Source organism: Dromaius novaehollandiae, chromosome 5 (assembly GCF_036370855.1).
Source record: "Dromaius novaehollandiae isolate bDroNov1 chromosome 5, bDroNov1.hap1, whole genome shotgun sequence".
Taxonomy (NCBI): Eukaryota; Metazoa; Chordata; class Aves; order Casuariiformes; family Dromaiidae; genus Dromaius; species Dromaius novaehollandiae.
The window spans coordinates 64,212,926-64,237,713 of NC_088102.1; the positions used below are offsets into that span (position 1 = coordinate 64,212,926).

The following is a 24,788-nucleotide window of genomic DNA, read 5'->3' on the forward strand; positions in this document are numbered from 1 at the left end:
TCAAAGGAAATATGAGACAGCCTGAAGCTAGGACAGAATCTTTTGGTGCCTTCACTGTGGAAAACAGAGAAGAGGGCTTCTCCAAAAGAAAGTTATTCCTATACACCAATCTAGATGCCCTCATGAAGGCATCACCAAACTCTTTTGAATATTGCAAACTATCTGTGCACAGTTATTTCCTATTCAGTTATAAAAAAGTAATGTGTACGAGTAAGAAGGGGCATAACTGTTAGTCAGTTACGTCAAAAAAGGAAAGCAGGAAAAAATTAAATGCTACAAAAAAAGAAAAAAATTGCAAATACTTTAAATTGCAAAAGGAAAGTTGCATTCAAAGCTGAACCTTAGAAGTAATGACCTAGATAGAAGCAGGTTTTTATTTCTCAGTATGTGAAGTAGGGAGAAACTAAGCTAAAAACTGTGAGGCCTGCAGCCAAGACTTTGTGCAGGTAGCATCTCCTATCACACAAAGTTTCACCCTTGAAAAGAATGTGTTACGTAAAAATATGCACTAAGACAACATATTAGGAAGGAACAGTGCCCTGAATGATGCTTAAAGCAGTTCAGAATGGACCATGGAGAATTGTTTTTCCTCACAGATCAGGAGTAACATCAACAAAAGCAGATGTTCTTGAAAATCTTTCTCTCTTGAATGATGATATAAAGGATATATGAAAAGGAAAGCAGACATTGGAGAGTGAAAAAACGGCCTGAGATTAAATTATATGAGATATTTGGCATTGAAAGTATTCAGGATTTGCATCGGGAAGCAACTACACAGAAGGTATTATAGAAAGGGAAGATAAATGTTCCAGAGAAAATCAAGACAATTACTAGAAACATGATGCCCATCCACAAGAATGCAGAGAAGCTAACAAAGACAAGTAATGTTTCCATCTTAACCAACTTATGAAGGAGTGGAAAGCTCTGCACAACAAGAAAAATTGTTTGACATTGCATTTACAAGGAAAGGAAATTCCTCAATATGACTGCATTTAGTCAGGAAATACTAAGATTATATTTATCAGAATTTTTAAAAGGAGCAAATAAATTGCAAGAAATATCAGATTCATTTACAATTATGCATTCACTTTGTCTATCTAGGCCCTGAAATCAGATCAAAGACCAGAGAATAACTTCAGGACCGCTGATGGTTGATGGTCCTGACCTTTAATCACTTAAATATAAAATCATCTCCCTCTCAAAAGCTGCCTTCCAAACCGCCTTCCAGTTCTCTAGATTTCTCTCAAAGGCTGACACAAACCTTATCAAAGTAACTACTCCCCTACACTGAGAAGAGAGGGAGTTCAGATGACTAGCTTGGACATGACTGCAGCACATCCAACAGCTAGTTGTCCAAGTGAGATGAATCTTAGCCTAAGTGACTGGCAGCTAACATTTATTAGTTAACAAGCAGTTCTGAGTGCTCTACAGAACAGGAAAATAAAATACTTATTTGAAAGATCCAAATATCTATATAAAAAGTGTTATCACTGCAAATAATTATACAAATGACTGTTGTATTTGTGTGGAGCCTCTAAGTGAAGCAGCTGTTTTCATAATCAATTTGCTGGTAAGCACCGAGTCTTTATAAACCTGAGCCAGGAAACAACTCTGCACTTATTTTATGCTCAAAAATTATAAAGCCTATAAATAAAGAACTTTGTAGGATTTAGAACACTTAAGGTGGAACAATAAGAAATTAAGTGGTCCATTCATACTACATCCTATATATCTATATACTATGTCCTGAAATCAACACCACATCTGACAACTATCATATCACTTCTATCCATCAGCAAAGTGCACTGCAACGAGTTCTGCAGATTGTGAGAAGATGCCATAAAAGACCAAGCCATTAATCTTTGGGAAGGTAGCATGGAATTTATTATTCCGAATATAAGAATATAATGGCATTTTTCAGGGAAAGACATGGAAAACAAGGTCAACTAAGCAAAACCAGAACACAAAGAAAGCTCTTTAGGTAGAAAGAAAATTACAAAAATATCTATCAAGATAGATTTTGTGACATCACTACAGTTAACTCTTGCAAAGTTTCTCTGAACACTTAACAGCTCCAGTTAAGTAGCTGTTTTTATTCGAAACAAAGGTGGCACCTGCAACAGCACTGTCTCAATACTACGCATGAAACACGCCTGAAGTTGACTTAGTGGAAAGAACAATAAGGAAGAAAGCAGTGCTTACTTTGATACCAGTCAAGCCTGTTCACTGCCTATGCTTTTGATGCGGGGAAAAAAAAAATCTCAACATAAATTTTCTTAAGCCCTTGTTAAATAATTGCTAAATATTATTTTAGAATGATATAGCTATGCATTCAAAATCAAAAAGCTTCTCAAGCTAATGCACCAAATACTTCTTTTATTAATGTTATGCTCTTTCAGCAAGCATTGATAGATATCCAATGAAAAAAAATATATATAAACTGACCCTGGCATTCTAAAAGAATATTAAATATTACTGAAAAGCATAGATGCTTCTTTAAGGGTACTTCTAGTGATAAGAAAGAGTAGAAAAACAGACTTTCAAACAGAATTAGCAAGTCTTAAATGTCTTACTGGATCCAAGATGAGAAAAGTTAGTTTCAGTAGCCTTTACAAAAAGTCCACTATGTGTTCTCTCTGCTGAAAACCACATGCTCATGTCTCCTACTGCTCTATATTATTATTAGATTTTAAATAATACGTAAGGTACTAATTCTGTACATTACTCGTGTTTAAAAACTCCTCACATGCAGCACACAGACCAACTCTTTCCTGTCACTAGACATGAGGTGAGATCCTGAACAGAAGCATACAGCCACCACTTCATTTTTTGCAGCTGGTGTATGATCTGCTTGTACACGCTGAAAGGAAAGCAATTGCAAGGTTTTAAAATCACAATTCCACTGTGCGCTCCATCTTGTGGTATACTGGACTTTATGTAATTTACAGAATCTGAAAAGGGAAAAGAGAATCCTGGAGACCACAGGAATATCTTAGGACTTCTTCATTAGCTATCTGAATATACAGAGACCTTTCAAGATGTGATATATACAGGTGATGTCAAATGCAGTGATCTGATATGCAGAAGTGAATGGGTGTGATGGAAAAGGGAAAGGGGAAAAAAGAAAAAAAGAGAAAAAAGAATCAGCATTTTTTATTTTATACTTTGAAGTGGAAAACAAATGAATAGCTATACTTCACACTGTGTAGTTTGTTTCATGAATAACTGAGGGGCACACTTCACTTTCTGACTCTTCAATTTTAGTAAATTTTAAGAAGTTTCAAGCATTCACAATGATTAAAAAAGTAAAAAACCCCACTAATCTGAGCTTTCATATTTACGAAGTGGTGACAACATTAAAGGAATTTGATTAGTCTATTTCATATTGACTTTCCCATGAGATAAGCATCTAAAAATACCATTCCGCAATGGAGGAGGAGAAAGTTAGCCTTGTTATATACTGTCTCTGTAAAATATCCCCATGATTTGCACTAAGTATGTTACAAATAAATATCTTCCTTTAGTTTAAGGACACTATTAGGCAGTCTATTTAAAGATTGGCCTGTTACTAACCTCTTTGTATCTCCTTTTTGGACTTTTACCCAGTGCTCCACTTGAGCCATGTTACTTTTTCTTTGAATCTGTTTATCTGGATTTGTTCTGGGAACAAACCCTCTTTTATATGAGCTGGTACCATTCTGCTCTGCTAGACCAGCACTCATATTTAATGAGCTGGGAAGCGTTCCATTCTTCTCAACTGGCTGAGGCTGAGCTACTTGGGACCGAGATGCACTCGTTAAATCTGGAAATGATGAATCAGCTTCTGTTAATGCATGCTTGGCCTTTCCCCTCTTAGCTTCCAGAGTTTCTTTTCTGTGGATATAACGCTCCTCCTCCTCTTTTTCTCTTCTTATCTCTTCACGCTTATCGTATCCAAATGCTTCTGCTGATTTTTGATAACTTTCTTTTAAATCTGTAATCTCTGCCTTCACAAGCTCCTTATAGGCATCCACATGATTGGCTTGGGGAACAGCTTGCTGATCCACTTTCTCAGTTTCTCTGAAAAGAAAACATGTGCTGGTAATGAACACCACTTAAATGTGAAAAGTTGATGTGGTCTCGTTAATATTTTAGAAAGGATCACGTACAAAAGCAACCTTTCCAGGCTATGATAAATTTGATAGAGGTATATTAAGACAGATGTGCTCAGTAGTGCAATCAAGGAAACAACAATCTTTCACATGCATCTGTAAAAATAAACTAAAAACAATTTTGTACAACAGAAGTGTTCAACTTGTGTAACATTGTTTCTAAACAACTATATACAAGAAAGACCTTCCTATCCTGGGAAGTATTAAAAGTCAACAAAACAAAAAACCCTGCCAACTGTTCATTTCAAAGTCAAAAAAGCCTTTCAGGCTTTTGTAGATGCCTTAGGGATTGGTTATTTCTGGCCAAGGGGACAGAACAATATAAATATTTGGGTCAATACTATCACTGACCCAGGAATCTCTTATTTGGGTGGTATTCCTACCAAAAAAAACCCTCCAAAAACAAAAAAAACCCACCACCTCTGTAGAGCTCACTGCAAGCACATCCCATGCACACTAGTTTTATTATTTGCCTTATTTTCTAAATCTTTCAAAAATTCTACAGAATTCTTTTGGTATTAGTTTAAACTTACAACGCACCATAAAATGTCTAAGGGTACTACAAGTTTTAATGTTGCTTTTGAAAACTAACCAACTTCACTTGCAACTTTGTCTCCTTGTAGTCATAAGCTTCTCTACAACATTTTTTCCTCTGACAATTTAATAGAGTATCATTGATTTCCAAGTAGCAACTCATCTTTCCTGAAACTAAGTTCAGCTTCTTTAATGCTTTAAGGAAGGTAAATTCTGAGCAAGTTCCATGAAACAATTGTTTTCACTTCAGTCTATTTTAGTGTCTCAAAAGGAACAGTCTGCTTGGATTAAGGATACTGGATTAATACTTAATAATACACTAGGCCTCCCTGACTTTTCTTTCAAATACTCCTATCCTTAAAAAGGACAAAGAAAAATACATAAAGGATTAAATGTTATTTGCAATTGAAATTAAAACCAAAAAAAAGACTCTTAATACAAAATCAGACAGGTATAACAGCTTCGAGAATTATTTAGGACAAGAAAATGCAAAGCTCTGGAATTGATGTTGATCCTTTGCTTGTATTATATTACAGATTTGCCAGAAGCAAGCACTAGTCCAAGGTACTCTGAGAAACTACATCAAGACATTTTAATCCTCAGAGCCCCAGGGTTAAAAGTAGGGTTTCCTCACAGTACAGCACCTTCCTTCACAATGGGTAGTATGGAAAAAAATATATTCCCAAAGTGAAAATATGAAGAAGGCTAAATCAGTTTTAAGGAAAAGAACAAACTGGAAGAACATAAAAACATAGCTGAATTCATTTGCCTCTAGAGCTAGGTAATACTGATGGACATCCTTCTTTTAGAGCAGTGCTTTCTTCTACTTAGAGAGAAAAAAACTCTTACAGGTATTGAAGGCCAGGCCAGCAAGCCAAAAATTAGGAGTTAATACCTGCATAAAAGAGTTAATAAACATAATTCTAAGCACTTACTATCTACCCATCTTTAATATTCTTCTCCCTCTTGCCAGCATTTTAATCCTAGTTCTAAACACTCATTTGAAACAATTCACCACTCTGTCTTTTCCCTTTTATCTATCCTCCTTAAATCCACCATTTGGCTGTTGCAGGTATACAAATATGCTCACAAAAATTGCAACAGTGTAACTGAAATCCCCTTAAAAAAGAAAGAAACAAAACCCAAAATCTATGTCATCAAATGTGGGCACAAAATTTCTACGTGGATACGAATATTGAGCACTGGATTTCATTAGTGAGCTTGTGTCAGTTGACTAATTTGCAACAGAACAAATAGTTCCAGAATCTACATTAAAAGGAATTATTTCTTTAAAATGGGAGCAAGTTCCATGCACACATTTAAAAATATCACTTTTACAATTCACCACCATTCTGATTTCTTACAAGCTTTCTTTCTTTCTTTTTTTTTTTTTTTTTAACTAAGAGTTGGTATATTGAACTTGCCTTTTCAGTGAAGAGCGTGTTTGCATAAGGGCAGCTTGATTCATAGCCCGGATCCAGCCATTCATATCCTCTTGCGTATCTGCACTGAAATAGTACGTCCGCATCCCTGAATGCTCTGCCTGAGAGCCAATAACAGAATTCTTATTAAATATATATGCCCTCATCCCTGTGTGAACAGCCTGGGGGGGGGGGGGGGGGGGGGGCGGGGAGAGAGAAAGAAAAAAAAAAAATCAGGCAGTGCTATCATTTTTTCCCCAGAAAATTTATTGCAGCTTTTCTTGATACCTTTAAAAATATTATAGATTCTTAGAGTGTTTTCTTGAATTTAGGGTAAAATTATTACACTACAACTGGCTGTAATGCAGCAAACTCAAATATAGTAGCACTCTAACTTTTACTTAAATTCCTTGACTTCTTTTTCATACTATTAAGCCAACAGTGCAGCACTTCTGTTTTTCATAGAGGGATTTTCAGGTTTACATTTTCTTTTAACTGATGTTTCATTTGCTGTAAATACCATACAAAACAAATCAAAGAAATTCTCACTGAGATGTGCATAAGTGAGCTAATTTTCCCAGCTCATTTCATACATCAATTTATTCAGCCAAAACATGGATAAAAAAAATCTTACAATTCAAGCAATTAAACTGCTTATTTCAGACATGATTATATTGCATGTTAAGATCTTTTAGTTAAAGCATGCACTTCAACATCTGTATTAGCTGCAAAATTACAAGACTTACTGATAAAGTTAGTAATACTGATGGAATCATCAAAGCGTATAAGATACAGACACATGTGTGCACACCAAAATCTTCCCTGAAATTCCACTGAAAACTAGAGGTACTTGGAAATGTTTAAGCAACTAACCATTGCTGTCATTATGCACAAGATATTATTATAAACAAGTTCAGTATTGAATGTCTTCAGAATCCTATGGCCATTAAGTTTAAATCTCATCCACACTTTTATAAGGGATATATTAAGTCACACCAGTCCTGAAACACTTCACTACATTTCCTACAAGTGAATTTACAAACGTGCTTCTGATGTTGTCCACTACTGTTAATGGAATTAATAGGAAGAGATTCCTTTCTTTACTGCTTTTCAAAAAATTGAAGCCAATATACTCAGCCTCAAAGCTCTTGCAGCAATACTTTAAGGACATGAGTAATTTAAACTGTTTTTTTTTTTTAATATATATAAATCTAAAACTATTATCAGGAACAAAAGCTAATGGCTCAAAATATTCCTGAAACAATGTTGTTGTTTTTTAAAAAAGGAAAAAAAATCTCAACTTTTTAATTAAGCTACATCTTTTAAAGGTCAAATCTATTTTGTGTATCTTCCCTAAATGACAAGTCTTTTTATTTTGATGGAATCATCTCCCCCTCATCATTCCAAATTGAAAAACACTCTACAATCATAGATGACTTCAGAAACATAGCTATAGTTCTGACAACACCGAGGCTATTGAATCTGGTGCAGCCCTCCCTAAGTGATGTAATTTCAGCTATTTACCTGTATTTCCCAAATTGGTATAATGTTAGAGATTCAAATGAACCATACCGAAGAGCAAAAAGATTTGCTTACTATTACAGTGCTTTAAGTTTTGAGGAAAAGTTACTCCCTCTCTTCTGCAGCCTGTCCTTACAGATGTGTGAAACGTGGTCTACTACCTCCCTCTCACGAGTCTCTCGAGCAAGGAAGCCGGGTTTCCTTCTGACACCTGCAGTATGCAGCCTCCCCCAGGCAAGCCCCTTGCCTGCCATCACACCTGCGGCGGGAAGGCAGACCAGACCGCAGCACAACAGCCAGCTAGCAAGGGGAGGATGAGGAGGGGATGTGCAGAAGCCCAAGACTAGCTTCTGCTCCAAAGAGTCTCTGCTTCCCAACAGGAATGGCAACAAGAGAAAAGAAGATGACTTCTCCCTTCCCACCCATTAGCTACCCTAATACAGAAAAACCGGACATACATTTATGAAAAAGCAGGTCTGATCAACTGCGTATTTAGGAATCAGAAAGGATTTTTTTTTCTTATTTGACTGACCAGCTGGTTCACTGCGTTCTTTGGGTTTGGGTTGTTTCTTTCCTCCCTTCCCCCCAGCTTTTTGCCATCTTGAGACCACTACTGAGGCTTAGATTTGCTCAAAACAAATAGGATTTAATTCACTGAAACTTATGATTAACATACAGTGCAAGAACTGACCAAAAGTGGCAAATCCAGAAGTGAAGGAAATGAGTGATTTAGGTAGATCTCATGAGTACAGGGTTCCTTTACAGACCACTTTGAGTCTACAGAAGCAGATGCTATAATTCGGAAGTGAAGCAACTCCTACAGCAAAGCAGATTATTATACCCTGCTGTGGATTACACAGCAGAGTCCCAGCATCCAATGGTTAAATACTTGTTGAAAAACTACTGTGTAGAGTAGCACATTAATAGATGGATTTAACAGCTGTCTGTCTTAATTCACCTGATCAACATGATCAGTCTGCCTTCCATATTCTCTTTCAGGGGTGCATGATAAACACAACTAAAAGCATTGCCTAAGGGACTGTAGGTGAAAATGGTATAAAAATGCAAAGTACATTGCATCATTCTCCCTTGAGAGTGAAGCTATCATGGCCATAAACATTCACTAGCATCAGAAGGGATAACAGAGGTGTTGTACTACTATCAACAAACCTGGCATTCTGCAGTTCTTAACATTTAGAACTGGTTAAAGGAAAATTCAAATATATTTCAGTTATTTATTAGTAGTACATCTAAGATGAAAGAAAGCAAATTTGTGCTAACGTCCTATAGCTGTCACCACTAGCAGACACAGAGGCTACTGATTCTCATTTTTAATTTAAAGCGATAGCTATTAGGATGACTACAGCATACTAAAAAGCCTAAAACAGCACATGCACACACATACACCAAACACACCACACGGAAAAAATAATACTGGTACCTATTCATGCATTCAGATGCCTTAATGTGGATAGATTGAGAAGAAAAGCAGTCTCTTTCCCATAATGCACAGAAGGAGAAATGGACAGTAAACCCCAAGAGCAAATCAATAGGACAAGACAAGGACAAAAAGTTAAACAGGTTAAAATCATGAAAAGATTCATGTTTTCAAGGAAAATACTTAACAAAAGGCGACACTAAGAAAAATGTGCAGTAAGTAATGGCAGTTCTCCTAATAAGCTATAAAAATACAGCAAATACTCCTTTCTCCTAAAGTTTGAAATTTATAGAACATTTACAAACAAAAATTGAAATAATACTCCATCCCTTTACTATACAACACAACAAAACACTAAAATCCAACTCATCTTTCAGCCCAAATAACACTGAGGTTTTTCAGGTGTTCTACAAGCTGGGACCGTTCCTCCTCTCTTCAAAATATTAAAATGGTGCCTCTCAGTTTTCTAGCACTTGACATTTCTTCCGCTGACTCCTTAGGCTCCTAGAAGTTTTGTGAACAATACGGGAGCCTTAGGAAACAAAAATGTTCCAAACTACATAAAAGAACGAAACTGTCAACAAAAACTTTAGGAAGAACAGCGAGATCACAAGCAAGCAGAGAGGAGGTTTGCCCTGGTCCCAGCAGGTCCAAGTAACGAACAGATACTTCCAGTAGTAAGTCTGAAGCGTCAATAACGAAAAGACATTTAAAAACAAGCTGCAGTAGCATCTCTTGTAAATAAAGATTTGGCCTGGCACCTTCAGCTCTGAGTACACTCACATTGCCAGGGTGAATTTCTGAAATAAAATATTAAAAAGGAAGTATCAAAGTTAAAAGGAGTGTTTGGATAACTCCAGCGTTATCTCCTATCCCTCACAGGAATGTCAGAGCCTCCTTCATTGACTTTACTTGGTAGCAAGGTGTGTTCCTAAATGCAAACGCATACTGGTATCCATGGCCCTTCCATGAAGTTTAGCTGTTGTTTTCTTTACTGAAGATGTTGATAGGGCTTCCAATTTTTTCAATTTGTATTAATGTCAGATTCGTATAAATGAATTTACTTCCAGCATTCTCTCACATATTCCTAACATATATAAGATCAATTAAAAATATTTTTTCTGACTGAAAGCAATGAAGCTTCTAAAGAGACTGCAACGCCATTAACCTTCATAAATTGATAATACTTTAAGAATTGTTGTATTACTAAAAAGTACAGTAAATTCTCTATTAGTCAGAGGAAACACTTCCAGCTATGTATTACTGTTGTGCAAGCTTTTTCACAGTAAAAACTGTACAAAGAATTTGTGATACCTCACCTTTGTATTGGCAAAAAACTACAATATAAAGAAATGCAGCGATTAGATTAATTAGGTATCTATAATATGTTAGCTAGTGAACTAAATATGCAGTAGGGATCCTGAGTCCCAGAAGGCCATCATACAACTTAATGACAGTAGTTTATGGCTAGTTATAGCACTTCGTTTGGGACAAATAAACAATGTGAAACATTTGTCACGAAGAACACTTAAAAATGGAACTTCTAAACAAAACAATTTAACACACATACTGCTGCACTTCAAAGTAGGTTTCAAGTGCATTTGAACACCCTATATGCAGTTGTACTGGCACGTCCTTGTAAAAGCCTTCCGAGATGCAAAATCCTGAGCTCGGGCCTTAGGAGATCATTAAAGGACCTGAATTTTTAGAATCTCTGCAGTGTACAGTTTAAACAGTTATAGAGTTTAACATATATCCTAGCAAGAATGTATTTTAAAAACCCTCTCCTAAATGAATCACATACAAAAGACATTAATGTATTTGCCAGGTAAATTTTCTTCTTTTAAAGAAGAAATTCTACCCCCCCAACTTTGGCTACTTCCCTAGCTTCAGAAATTTATTGCTACTGAAAATAGCCATTTAAAATAGAAGCTGAGACCTCTATTTGTAACAAGCAGCTTACAAAAATCTGAATAAATGACTGGGCCATATGTAAAATGTGACATGGCACATTCTCCTACCCACTCAGGACTTACATGTGAAAGTCCTATCTTTATGTTGGGCTTAATCTTCTTGCGTTTTCTATTTCTGTCTGTACTACGCCACGAGACAGAATGTCCATCTATGCTCTGGATATCAAAGTGTACTAAGAGATTAGATAAATGTAATGGCTGGTGAGTGATGAAATTCCAGTAAGACCGTACTCCTGCCACTCTGCGCGCCCGCGGCAGACATCGGGATCGTGGAATTTCAGTGTTAGGTGTGATCCATGCTACAGAAATCCTACAAAATCCTCCTAAGGCTGCAGAAATCAGCTTTTAAATGAAATGACCACAGCAACATCAGGCCTGCACTCCTCAATCATCAATCACTTAAAGCAGAGTCAAGACCAGCCCAACAAACTCTAGTACATGAAATATATGTTGTGGACTTCTTATATCAGTTTTCTAGCATAAAGCTTTTTTGGTATAAAACTCCTATTTCTCTATCAACTTTTTCTGTAATGAGCCTTACACACTGAAAGTCCCAGCTTATTGGCTATCCTCATTTTCAGAAGACGACTCAGAGTAAACACTTGGTAAAGCTCATATAGCAATGATATCCTAATGCCTTTTGAGAAGGAACTTGGAAAGGAAGTCTAATTGCTTCTGAAAATGGTTAACCATAATCACAAGCATGGACTCCATTCCGCATGAAAACACAGCAGTGATTTGAGAGCCTGCCTACAGAACATGCCATTTCAAAAATACATATGTACATATAAAAATATTCTTCCAAGAAAAAAAAAAAAGCCTTTTCTAAACACCAAAACAACCAGATTAGAACCGATACTATTGCTATTTTCTAAATGTATTTTATAAAGGTTCCTTTGTAGCTTGTCCTCTTATTTCACCTTTAATGCATTTGAAAAAGTACAACAAACTCTTTCAGAAAGTGCACTGGATCTTTTTTTAAACGCATTTCCCAAGTTAATATTTGTTTAATAAATTTCAGACCATTATCCACTTGAAAATAAAACCCAAAGGAACAAAAGGCAGTCTGGGTTTTTAAAGCTCCAGAAAAATCAAAATGCAAGAGAAAGTTCAAGATGAGCAGATGGTTTTCATGACTTTTGCACAGATATAAACAGCAAGTTTCCTTTTGATCAGGTATGAGTGATCTAGAATTGAAAAACTCCTTTTTTTTAAATTCATAGTTCATTTGCCTGATAGAAAAACCAGTTCTGCTCCAAGCATTGGTATAATGTAAGTCTGCAACATACACTGAAGTCTCTAAAATTTGCCTTAGTGCTGCAGCTTAGACAATGAATTAGAGGAAGGTTTTTCCACTGTCACGAAGGAACGTATGCTTTATTTCATTTTCATACATTTTTTAAATTATGAATAGAACAAACTGTAAATTATCAAATTCAAATTAATTTAAAAAATATAAACTATATCACACAAAGTATTTTTATTTAAAAAATACGCAAAAAAATACTGAATATCACTTAGGGCTACTACAGTTCCCAAAGAAGAGGGGGGAAAAAAGTCAGGCTTTTTTCCCCCCTTAAATGAGTAAATTATACATCAAAAACCACAATACTGTCTTTTTCTAGCTGCCAAAATTGAGCTTGTTGTATTAGTAAAAATCATACAATCAGTCCACTATGAGATCAAGTGCTCTATAAAGAAAAATCAAATTTCTTTCAATTCATAAAACAGCACTGGAACAAGTTATCAATATTAATTTCTGATTTTAGAAAAAGGATCTTTAATTATAGAAACATTATAAAGTTCTAAAGACACTTACCTAGAAACAGAGGGATGAATTTCAATCTACTAGTAACAAGAAAGTGCTATGTCACATTTGAATAGGCAGTCAATAAACCTGTCTGATTTCCAAAAAATTTAGGAAAGCAGATGATATTTCTGTATATAGCAGCATCTTTTCTCATGCAAATAAATATTTTCAAATATGCCTAGTTAATAAGCTTTGTAACTGTACCTTAAAAGAAAATTTGCGATTTATGCGATCTTCAGGTCCAACAGGAGATATTACGTAACTAGGCAACGGTATGCTACCCAAAACAGATTCTTCTCTGCTGTCTGTTGAATAAAAAAACAAATAAAATCTAATTCGCTGCACTTTTCAGTGGGGAAACAGTACATAATGCCTATGGACACACAGGGGTACATGACAGGAAGGCAAGAGACAAGGGGCATGTTGTTGAAACAAGAGTGGTTCAAACTAGAAATAAGGAAGAAAAAAAAAAAATCACCAAGACGACAGAGAAGCAGTGGACCAGGCTGCTCAGAGAGGCTGTGCAGTCTCCATCCTTGGAGGTTTGCAAGACCTGGCTGGAGAAAGCCCTGAGCTTACGTGGCTCTGCTTTGAGCAGGGGATTGGACTGGACACCTCCTGAAGTCCCTTCTAACCTCCATTTTCCTATGGCCCTTCACCAATAATAAATGGAGAAATGTTTTATTTTTAAAGAAATGATACTGAAATATTTTGAACCAAGCAGATTTGGGGTGTTGCTTTTTTTTTGTTGTTTTTGCTTTTTTTTTTTTAAAGATTCAGACAGAATCCAGATCCAGAAAAAAACTTCTGTTGAAGCTTATTGTGACATATGCACTGTAACAGCCTGCATAACACGACAGACTTTCCATTTAGCATTCTATATCTAGGCTAACTACTAAAATTAAGAAACCTCCATTACTATTGGCTCTAAAGTGACAAGCAGCAGAAATGCAGAAGCTACAAATACAAATTAGAGCTTCACATTCTGTAATGCTTTTCAAGAACAGTAACATGCAATACAGTATTTGAAACTTCACAATAGCCCTACGTAATATTATGGCACTCTTCCTAGTTCAGACTAAGATTACATCTAACCTTTTTTGGTAGAAATGCTGGCTTCAGAGTTCCCACTCTCACATTATCCCTTAATGTAAACTTGAATCAATTCCCTGATTGAGTTTCAGTGCATTCTCAGAATCAGTTGTACAGGCTCCAGCAAGCAGGCAAGACAAGGCAGAACAAGGGTGGGAAAAAATCTTAAACTGGTATTGCTGCCAAATTTTTTGTAATGTAAATCTTGGCATACAACAAAGATATGTTATGCGATGAAAGATCATACAGCATGCTCTTGATCCCAAGTTCTGGCCTGAAATTTGCCGCACACTAAAACGATATGGGTAAATCATAGTTTCACGATGCATCTTCTCAAGCTACCTGACTGTATCTGAAGAATTAATTAAGTTAGTTTATTCTTACAAAGTAGTTTGAATAAGTAAATTGCTACAAAATCAAAAGATCCTGTATTACCTACTCACCTTTGTAGTAAAACAAACAATAATCAGCAAGCACAAACCATCGTCTTTTCCATAATCTCATTCCAGAGCTATCCTGAAATGCAAGAAATGTGATATATTTTTCATTTAAAGAAAGCTAACATCTAATCATGCAATGTTGTACCAGTTAGCAGCTCACAAGAAGTTTACCTGAATATGGTATTAATTGGAAAAATAAGTACTTTAGCAAACTATGTATTAAGAAAGCTGCATTCAACTACAATATGATCACCCAGGATGCAATATTCAAATTGACAATTTTTATTAAATCAAATTTTATTAAATAAGTAAGCTTATACCCAAGGAGCATTCATCTTAACCTTACACATAATTGGCACATAATTCCTCTAGACTGATTTTTCCAGCAAAGAGGAAATGAAGTATGTATCCAGATGGCACAAACTCCAACAAGTTGCTTTTAGACCAAGATAAAAATCACTGCACAGGCCTGAAGAATGACTGCACATTTCAGAAAATGATCCCCTATAATCCTACAGTTAATTTCCCATATGCTGCCTATAGCTAAAATACAGTATAATCAATTATTCCTTAGTAAATAAAACAGGGTGCACAATGTGCAAGAATAAATGAAGTATAATTTAACATGCTCATTGAGATATATAGATATATTTATAATATGTATCAGCTTGGCAAAATAAGTAATATTTATATTGAAATTAATTTTAGAAGATTGTAAAGTTGCCAGACCATAACCTAAGTACAACCTATTAAACCGAGTTAGGCTTTGACAGTGTTGTATATACTATTATTTTTCTTCTTTTTGCAGCCATATTAAGTATGCAACAACTTTCTTCCCTTTCCTTTTTCATGCTACAATGCTGTCAACACATACTGTGTCTGAGCTGTGATTCTGTCCTGAAAATTAATGGACTTGGGTAGTGGATGTCAACAGAACTGATGGTGGAACACAGATCTCCATGCAGAAGAAAGTGAATTGCTGTCAGCAATTGACATTTTCTGTGTATATGGAATCATAACTGTAAACCTCAGATTTCAGCCTTCTCTTTCTCAGCCCTTAAATTTAGCTGCTGGATCTCTGGTGATAATCTGGTGGACGCTGACTGTCAAATTTGTAGGAAAAAAATATTTTTCTCATACAGCAAACGGCTTTATTTACTTTTTGCATCCAAAGATATGCTTTTGTCATTTTAAGAGTTCAAGATGCAACAGTTGTAAAATTCTGTGCACTGACTGGAATTCTATAATCCAGCCTTTGTCTGGACACTGGTCTTGGTGACAGTATAGCATGGTGAACAGGTCCCTGTCTCCCATCATCTTCTCCCTCCTGCTTCTGGAGAACAAAAGACAAATGAGTTGAAACTAAGCCTTTGATCAGGATACAAGGGCATAAAGCATGCCAACAGAATAAGGCCTTCACAGTCAACCTCAGGTTTATAGTGCATTCTGAGGGAGACGAGATCAGCATGGCAGCGAGCCAGCAGGATAAAACAGGGAAAATAATCAGATTTAGACAATAAAGTTATAGCCTCAATATTTAACCATTATAGCAGTATACATTTATCTTTGTTTCCATTTCTGAGTCAAATCTGTATGAAAAAACTTGGTTTTCCTACTGGCTTCCTACAGAAGCCACTTATTATGGAAGATAGTGGGAGTGCCAACCGCTGCTCTCCATCACTAACATCCAGACTCTATTTTTTCACTCTTACCTGAAAGGCACTTGCTTCAATTTGAGGATTATATTGAAATACATAGACAGAAACAGATGATTACATGCATACCTGTTTGTGTAACCAGCCTCTTACTATAACAGGAACATTAGGATTCCTTCTGATAGCTTGCTCCCTCTTTCCAAAGCTATGAACTTTGCTTCCAGTCTTCACAACCTGTAAAGAAGTATATTGTAGCAGTATTTTTTTAAACTGTACTGGAGGCACATTTCATGCCGCAAATAACTTCACTGCAATAATTCATACTTCATTACACAATAACAGAGTATTTATAGCTATTTTCAAGGGCAAGTAAATAGACAATAACATTTACAATATCACAAAGTCGATTTCCCATTCTCATCAACTTCTCAGTGCCAGAAAGGTCTTCCAATTCCCAGCTGAAGAGCAACAGCCCTGGTCGCTAAAGTCTGAAAACTGCTTCAGAAGTATTTTTGAGTGCACTACAAGAACGCTTGCAAGTCTCTCTCTGCAATGTAGTGCAAGTCTCTTACATGCACAGGAGTTCATGTACATGAATTCTGTGCTTGCTCTTTTCTCCCCTGTTTAAACTCAAATAAAGTAGGCAGCTTAATGAGATGCTTGGACTTTGATCTGGTAAACAAAAGGAGAAGATGTAGAGTGATGTTGCTAAGGAAGACACCTAGAGCGCAGTAAGTGAAAAATCACAAGGACTATATAATGGTTTGTGTTTTACTGCAACGCCAGTTTTGACTCACATGGGCAAAGCAATATTAAAACAAGCAGGGAATGTCTACAAGTCCATGAAAAAGACAACAAGAATCTCTGGATGAATAATCTACCTGTTATTTTCCAATCTCAGCACAGTTTGCTATTGTAATTGTTTCAGAAACCTGAGGTGAACAAACCGCCTTTACAATTACACCTGGTTTCTCCAAGGAAAAAGCTGCCCGGATTCATTCTGTCTTCTCCCTACAACGCCTCTCCAACGTCTCCTTTGTTCAAATTTCTCCTGTCAGCTGGCCAGGGTGCTCTGTCAGCTGGAAACAAACAGCAGCTCTGGAAACGAGCACATTTGTCATATGCAAGGGATGACGACATAAAAATATCTCCATGTACAGTTTCTGCCTGCCAGGCAACATCTGGACTAGAAGACAGCATAAATAATCATATAATGCTCTAGCAATATATGATAACATAAAAATGAGTTATGTTAATTTTTCTGGAGTCCAGGGTTTCCTTACCTGTACTAAATTTCACACATTTCAGTAGACTTGAACACACATGTTAATGCAGAATTAAGAAAACAGCAATAATTAGTTAAAAGCTAAAACTTTTATTTGTATTAAAACATATTACATGTAAAATGTAAAACAGTAATACAGCTTTAAAACTTGTACGGAGATATCAAGGGGCAGACTTTACTAGGTAGATTTCCCAAAGTCTGTTTATCAGGAAGCAGCACGCTGCCTTACTGAGAAGTCAGGTGAGCTACAGGCCACCTTCCTCTCTGTGAAATGCACTGACGCTTACGAGGTAGGAAGAACGCTAAGTATGGGCTTCCCCCAAGAACGACCTGACTTCTCAGGGAGAACCTGAACAAGATTTATCGGTGGTCCAGTGCTACACTGGAGACCATGTGAACAGCCCAACTCTCCAGGGCTAGCACAAACTGGCATTACGAAAACTGTTCTTGCTTTCAGCTTTCGGACCAGAGGTCTCCTACAGACACCTGCCTCTGTAAGAGAGGACTCAGCAGCACATCAATCCACAACTGAACTATTTTCGTTCAGACCGAGCATATTGAAGCAAGCTGAAACCAAGATTAGTTTAACAGGCCAGACTGAACAGCAGCAGGTTTGTGAGCAGATGCACGTGCCATTCAGCTGTCCATATGAGGGGGGTGGCAATAACTAGGATAGGGTAAAAGACAAGCAATATCTGTGCCAAAATGCTCAGCTAAACTGACAACGGAGTGCTAGCTTTGTGCAAACACAGTGCCAGTCTTGACCACAAAACCGCTCTCTGTACTTAGCCACAGACCAATAAGCAGCAAGTCTGACACAAAAGGAAGGAGGAAATAAGGCATTTGGGATTTTGCTTGCTACTTTAAAATACTTCAAATTATCATTTGTGTATCCGTGCCCAAATACCGCTTTAAACAAACATGAAGACGTATCATGAGCATCAGGCCAAACCATGCATTTTTTAAAGGAAAAATTAGAAGTAATTAATGCAGCCAAGATTCCATTGTAAGAACTACTGCCCCCTGCCATGTGAGTCGCAAACATCAGATGCAACTCCTGAGCGACAAGGGTGACTGAAAATAGTGACGACCAAACCTCTGAAAGCCAAAAACCTATGCTTTGCACCCTAACAGAAATCAATATACAAAATTTACAGAATTCAATTTCCTTATTTTTCCTCCTCATTTTTATCCTGCGAAGAATCCAAGATAGGACTCTTCCTTTTTTTAAAGGCTGAACGACCTGGAGAACTGTTAAAGTATAGCTGAACCAGCTTCACAGCAGGGTTTAAATCTGATTATTTCCTCAAATCCCCTTTCAGCGACTGAGCACCAGGATTCTCTGACTGTATTTAATTTTACACAATTCCAAAGTAAATTGCAATGACATATTCATAACAGCTATGGGCCACAATATAGAAAAGCCATCCTTGGACTTACTTGAACAGAAACTTAAAAATCCAAAGACCAAACAATTTATACTGAATGGGAGGGGGAAAGGCGTTCCTCAGACTGCATATCCTTAATCAATATACTACCTATATTAAAAACAGAAATCATTTTATGGTGCATTGTATAATTAAAATTTCCATATCTCCTATAGAATTAATCCTTTCATTCTGTTTTAGAATAAAACAAATCATAACTTCTACTCAGTTCAGGCCTTGCTTCCAATGCCTGTAACAAAAAATTAATAAAAAAAAATTTTTTTAAGCTATTCATCTATGCTGCATTAGTCTTTTCCTAACTTAAAATATTCTGATACCATTGTCGTGTGTTGACAAATGCAGGTCAGAGCAGCTGTCTGTGCTACTGATGCCAAAGCCACTTTTGACTTCAGTACATGTGTTTTACTGGCTTGTTTGCCATTGACTCAAGTTTTTGCCAAAATCAAACGTCAAGAGCTGAAATTTTCAAATCCCTTTTCATTATTGCTTCATCTTCTCTTTCTTTCCAGTAGCCTCCAACTGAGGAGGAAAGCTGCTAACCTAATTATAAAATGTCAATCTATTTTTTTCCTAAAACTGGACGGTTTAAAAAATGTAAACACCATTTAATTTGAAATGCATTTTCTAAATAGCAAAAAGGAACGCTGCCTCTGGTTGTAAAAAAAAAAGTTGTGTTTTCATATATATACATTGTACGTGTGTGTGCGCGTACACGTGTGTATATATAAGAAAAGAACACAGCTTCACTTTCAACCCGGGAGGAATAAAAATAAATATATAAATAAGAAATGTATCTAGCTCTTTAAGCCCTAAATATTCTATTCAAAATCTCAAAATGTTTTACACAGAAATGAATTGATCAATCTTTACAACACTGCTAAACTAATTAGACAGCATCTTTACTTTTCAGATAGGAAAAACTGCAATGCTTGGAAATTCATGCTCTTGATTATATACACTCATCAACAGGGGCCCTGAAGTAAAAGCCCTGCATTCCATACTCCAATTCCAGATGATTGCACAGAACTTGGGCCATTACATTCCCCTCACCATGACCTGTTTCTCTTGACCGCCAGACCCATTCTTTATTTACATGTCTTAATCCTCAGCTGTTCATCTCAGAAGAGTGCCAGCAACTATCAGTGGCATCATCATTTCAATTATTTCTCTTGGACAGAATCCAACCAAAACACATCCTCAACATTTATTTGACAATAGATATATTACCCTACTGTCCACTACACTTTGCTGCTTATCCTTCATATTCCCCCAATTTTTGACTTGACTGAAGTACTCTGTAGCACTAACTTTTGTAAGCTTCTACATTCATACTATCAGACAGTTTAACAGATTAAATTCCAAATGTACCTTAACATCAAACTGAAACAGATCTTCAGAGATTTTATCTGATTTTTTCTTTCCTTCATTCGTAGTTAATATGAATGATTTTCAAAATGATTAATAATGGGGAAAAATATTCATCTGTAATTGAGCTGCCTATTAACAAGCAGGTCTTTGGGATAGATGATTGCTCTTCATCAGGATCCCCTTTTGCTTTTTTCCCTCAACTCCATAGCCTTCAGATATCAAAAGCATGGACGGACTGCATTGGTGTCTCACCTTCAGATGGCCTATTCATACAGCAGCAGCATCAAAATGGAGGAGCCCACCCCAAGAATTTCTGCAAAAATGGCCTTCTCGGGTGTCTTAGAAAATGAAGATTTATATATTTATATGCACGTCAAAGAAACACAATGACAGTTTGATATGGATAAGCCCCATTTTTGTTATCTTCTCCTCTTTCCAACATGCTCCTCTCATTGAGCAATGCACAACTGACACTGCTGGACAGAACATGTCAAATTCTTTTTCCAAGCAATTCCTTTTATTTTCAAGGTTTTATTCAAGTTCAGAATCTAATACCGCAACAAGCAAGTTAGAAGGCTGCACCTCTAGCATCTTGAACTGAGAATGACAAAACCGCTGTGCAGCTGACAGCTTAACTTCCCTACCCTGACCCAAGATGTAGCAATTCTTAGCTGTCAGCTTCCTGCAGAAGACAGCCATGTACCAGTTCCTATGCTTTCTGATTCAGTACCACTTCAGTGCACACATGCACACATTACTGTATAAAACCAGCCTAAATTTGGCCTGGATACCTATCCTATAACTACACAGGGTAAGTTCATAGTTTTGTCCTGCAAATGTCACTAAAGAAAGTAGAATGAATGAAGGACATCTGACAAAGGGAAGCAGCAGGAGCATGTGGCTGAGGGATGCACACTTTTGCCAAAAAGTACAAGTTAAAGCCAACTGGGGAACTGTATCACTGGGAGAGTCCCCATCTCAAAGCAGAGTACCAGCCCCCATGAAGTGTGTCAGTTTTAAGACTGAAAAAATGGGCAGGAAAGCCTTCCTTCCCCCTCCAATACTGGCATTAAGAAAATCAGAGCAAGTGAAATAAATACAGTAAACACAAATGACCAAGTACTTTGGTAAGTCTAACTGTTAGAATACCAAACAGAAATGTATCAAGTAACTGAACTAATCCACTAGGTCTACTGCTTTCAATAACTTCACCTAGTGCTTTAAAGATAAAAATATCCTTCAGAATTGACACATGACAGTCTTTGTGTTTGGACCGATAACCTTTAATTACATTATTACAGTTTGGATCTAAAAAAATCTTTTTAAGCTTTTCATTAAATTATTTTCATCTTCTCCAGTATTCAGCCAAGTAATACAAAACATTAGAAGAAGATTAAATGATGCCACCTCAGCAAAAACATCTTTAAAATCAGTTTGGCAAAGTCCTTTTTTCAACTCAGTTATTTAATGTGTTTCATACTTTTCCAGCTAAGTAGACCTCAGAAGTTTAAAAACCACTGGCAAAATTAAGAAATCAATCTTATATCTCTGCTATCTCTTCCAATATCTTTTGCTTCTTTTTATCAAGTCTCCTCCCATTCTTGCCATGCTGTAATTTATTGTAATCTCAAAGAAGCACCTAAAATAGCTGGGGACACTTGAAGTACAGTGCTTTATTATATTTTGTGCAGTAAGAAACACAAGCCCTTTATCAATCCCAAATAATGGATTTTTCTGTCATTAACCATTCCATGTGTGAACTTGTCGTATGCACTAACCGTGCACTACCACGATGGCAGAGAAGGATCCAAGATATTCTGAAGAGGAGGAAAAAGTAGTAAGGTGTAGCAGAAAAGTAAGAATTGTTAATTATAATTCCTGGTATTCTGCAGCACATTTTGCCACATACACTGGACTATCAAATGACTTGCTGGCATACTGGTATCACATATACTTACTTCCATTCTTAAGGAACCTCTCAAACTTTATATGTCACCTAATCACTATTTTTCAAATTATCATCTAACACTGTCATGCGGATATATGGTGCTGTCAAAAGGCTTTTGCTTGGATAGAAGATACTACCTCTTCTCTGAGTTAAGTTATTAGACTTCTAGCCTAAGCTCATGGCCCTAGTAAAATCAACAATAAAATAATACTGGATTTAAAGCAAGTGAAGTTCTAATCATCCAGCTCAAACAATAGTCTTTTTCCTTTACCTTAGAAGAAGGCTTTGTATCAACAGTAGATGTAGTTACTGCAGTGGATGTTTCACTGACCATACTTGAAGGTCTTTGGTTTATCTGTTGCTTGGACATAGGTGAATTCTGCCTAGAAAAGACACACAAACAAGTACTGTAAAGCACATTATTTCAAATAGTCAGCTTTACTTTTCATATTTAATATTCATGAAGAAAGCAAATGACAGGCTTGCCAAGCACAAGGCAAACATTTCCCATGTGTCTGCAACTTCTCTTGCAACATCCCTATTATTTTGATTTCAGGCATTTCCTAAGCAGATGCTACCAATGACATCTGATGATTGATATTTGCAAATATATTAAGAGGAAGAAATTTGCCAAAGTGTCTACAAACCCAACAGAGAATCCAGATAAAACAAAAAGCATTCAGAGCAGATAAGGCCAACGCACAGAAACTAAACTGCGTCCAATTTACAGGCCTTGCTGCAAATGTGTGGAGGAACTGATAGTGGTGAGGGAAGGGTAGGAACCTGTACAAACACTTTGCAAGAACAGGTTCGTTATTTAAAGCAAAGGTGAGAATAACATTAGAATGTTAGACCTTTCACTCTGCCCAAAAATATGATTCATACTACAGTATGAATTAGTAACATAAGAATATCTTTTGAGCAGAATGATGCAATTCATGATGGTATCTCTAGAAATAACTAATCTCTGGAACATAAGGAATGCATTTCCTATTCTCTGCACAACAACTGTAGGAGAAGTAAAAATTAACACATTCATTGATCCATACTAGATTGCTCCAGCTGTCTCCTATACAAAAAAAGTGACCTATTTCCAAAGTTTTATCTTCAGATGTGTCTACAAGAGAAAGACTTCAAATACACAGATGTGTGTGGCATCTCTGTTCTGCCTATACTTGCACTACCCCCGCCCCCCTTCACAGGCAGCACCATACACCTTTAGCTGAGTGTTTGTTACCTTCTCAGAAAAAAATCCTGGCATACTAGGTCATCCATTTAATTAAGCCACTGTCAAAAATCTGCTTTCTAGCCACTGAACTACTATGGCAGACTCTGCCATTAAAACACCCCTTATTTTGGCTCTGTGATCTAACCAAAACACCAACTTTGATGACAAGAAACAGCCAACTAGTTGATCCCTGAACTGAAAAACAAACGGCTGCAACCAAACAAGAAACACCTAACTGAAGACAGTAGAGAAAGTGCAAAGAAGTTACACAGCTTCACGTTTTAAACAAAAGCCAAGACAGACCTTGGGCTAGAGTGACCCAATACAACAAAGGCAGGTGACTGAGAGCAATATTTCTGCAATAGAGAAAACCATCAGCACCTGCCACGAACAAGACCTGGGCTCCATGGCCAATACACACACAGAAGGACAGCTCTGGCCCTGCAGAGGAATTAATATGGAACTTAAGTCCCAAAACCGTAAACAGATGTAAAGAAGTGGAGGCAAGGTGATTGACAGTATTGAAAGTGAACTGGAGTAAAACTTTTGAAAATGAAGGGGGAAATTCAGAAGAATTAATGAGTCTGTTTTTCCTTTAAAAAGAACCAAATAAGCCTCTCTTACTTTACCTTTCAAGAATGTCTTACCTTCCTGTGAAACAGATGAGAAAACAGACCAGCCAAACTGTCATATCCTGTTCCACAGAAACGTAAAGTGTCAGGCACAGGATAGCCACATTTTTTGAATAGTGCCCTTTTTCCCTGTGTTGCAAATTTTCAGGTTGAGGTTATTCTGAATTTCTGAGAAGAAAATTGAAGATCTTTTCTAACTAGCTAATAAATTAAAAGAAAAAAATCTGAGATTCTAATCTAAATAAAACATACGGCAATTTTATTTGCAGCTCTGATGAGGTTGCAGCTTTAAAGTCTTCATTCAGGATTTATGCTGTACATTCATCATCTTCCTTTAGCTGATTTTCCACATCAAGATCAACTCCATTAATGGAGTTCTATATTTATCATTTTGTGTACATAGTTATGCAAGCTGTTTTTATATTACATACCCTGAAGACATCATCTGTTGGGTCACTAACAGTTCTGTTTTCCTCAAAAATCTAAGTAATTGTCAGTCAGCACTCTAAGCCTTTAAAAAGAATGGTGTATTTGTTGCTCAAATACAGAAAAAAGAAGAGAGACTAATATGCAAACATAATTCAAACCTTTCTGCTAGTTTTGCTTTCCAAAAGAGAAAAGAGTTTGACTGGAGAATTCTAGAAAAACAGATTTTATTTTTTAATAAATGCTGTTGATGATAGCAGCCAGGGGGCTTGCTTAGGTTTAAGTTAGAATATCTTTGCACACAATAAAACTTTTTTTTTTTTTTAAGGTAGTAACAAAAACCACGTGAGAACTTCTCATCAGTGAGTCTTTCATTAACCTATTAGAAACACAAAGTACAGACAACATCATTTAGACC

The 24,788-nt window shown here is 36.6% G+C and overlaps 1 protein-coding gene across 10 annotated transcripts in view; it reads right to left on the minus strand.

Moving 5' to 3' along the window:
• The window catches only part of PLEKHA7 (pleckstrin homology domain containing A7), a 160,885-nt gene that overhangs the window by 36,743 nt on the left and 99,354 nt on the right, over positions 1-24,788 (minus strand). For all 10 annotated transcript variants that reach the window (XR_010389512.1, XM_064513084.1, XM_064513083.1 and 7 more), the window contains 6 exons: positions 22,356-22,467; positions 16,165-16,269; positions 14,384-14,456; positions 13,053-13,153; positions 6,110-6,288; positions 3,574-4,059 (listed from right to left, as the gene is read on the minus strand). Coding sequence is in view for 9 of the 10 variants with exons in the window: in XM_064513084.1 (XP_064369154.1) it covers positions 3,574-4,059; positions 6,110-6,288; positions 13,053-13,153; positions 14,384-14,456; positions 16,165-16,269; positions 22,356-22,467 (1,056 nt within the window). In the remaining variant the exon portion in view is untranslated. The remainder of the gene's footprint in view (positions 1-3,573; positions 4,060-6,109; positions 6,289-13,052; positions 13,154-14,383; positions 14,457-16,164; positions 16,270-22,355; positions 22,468-24,788) is intronic.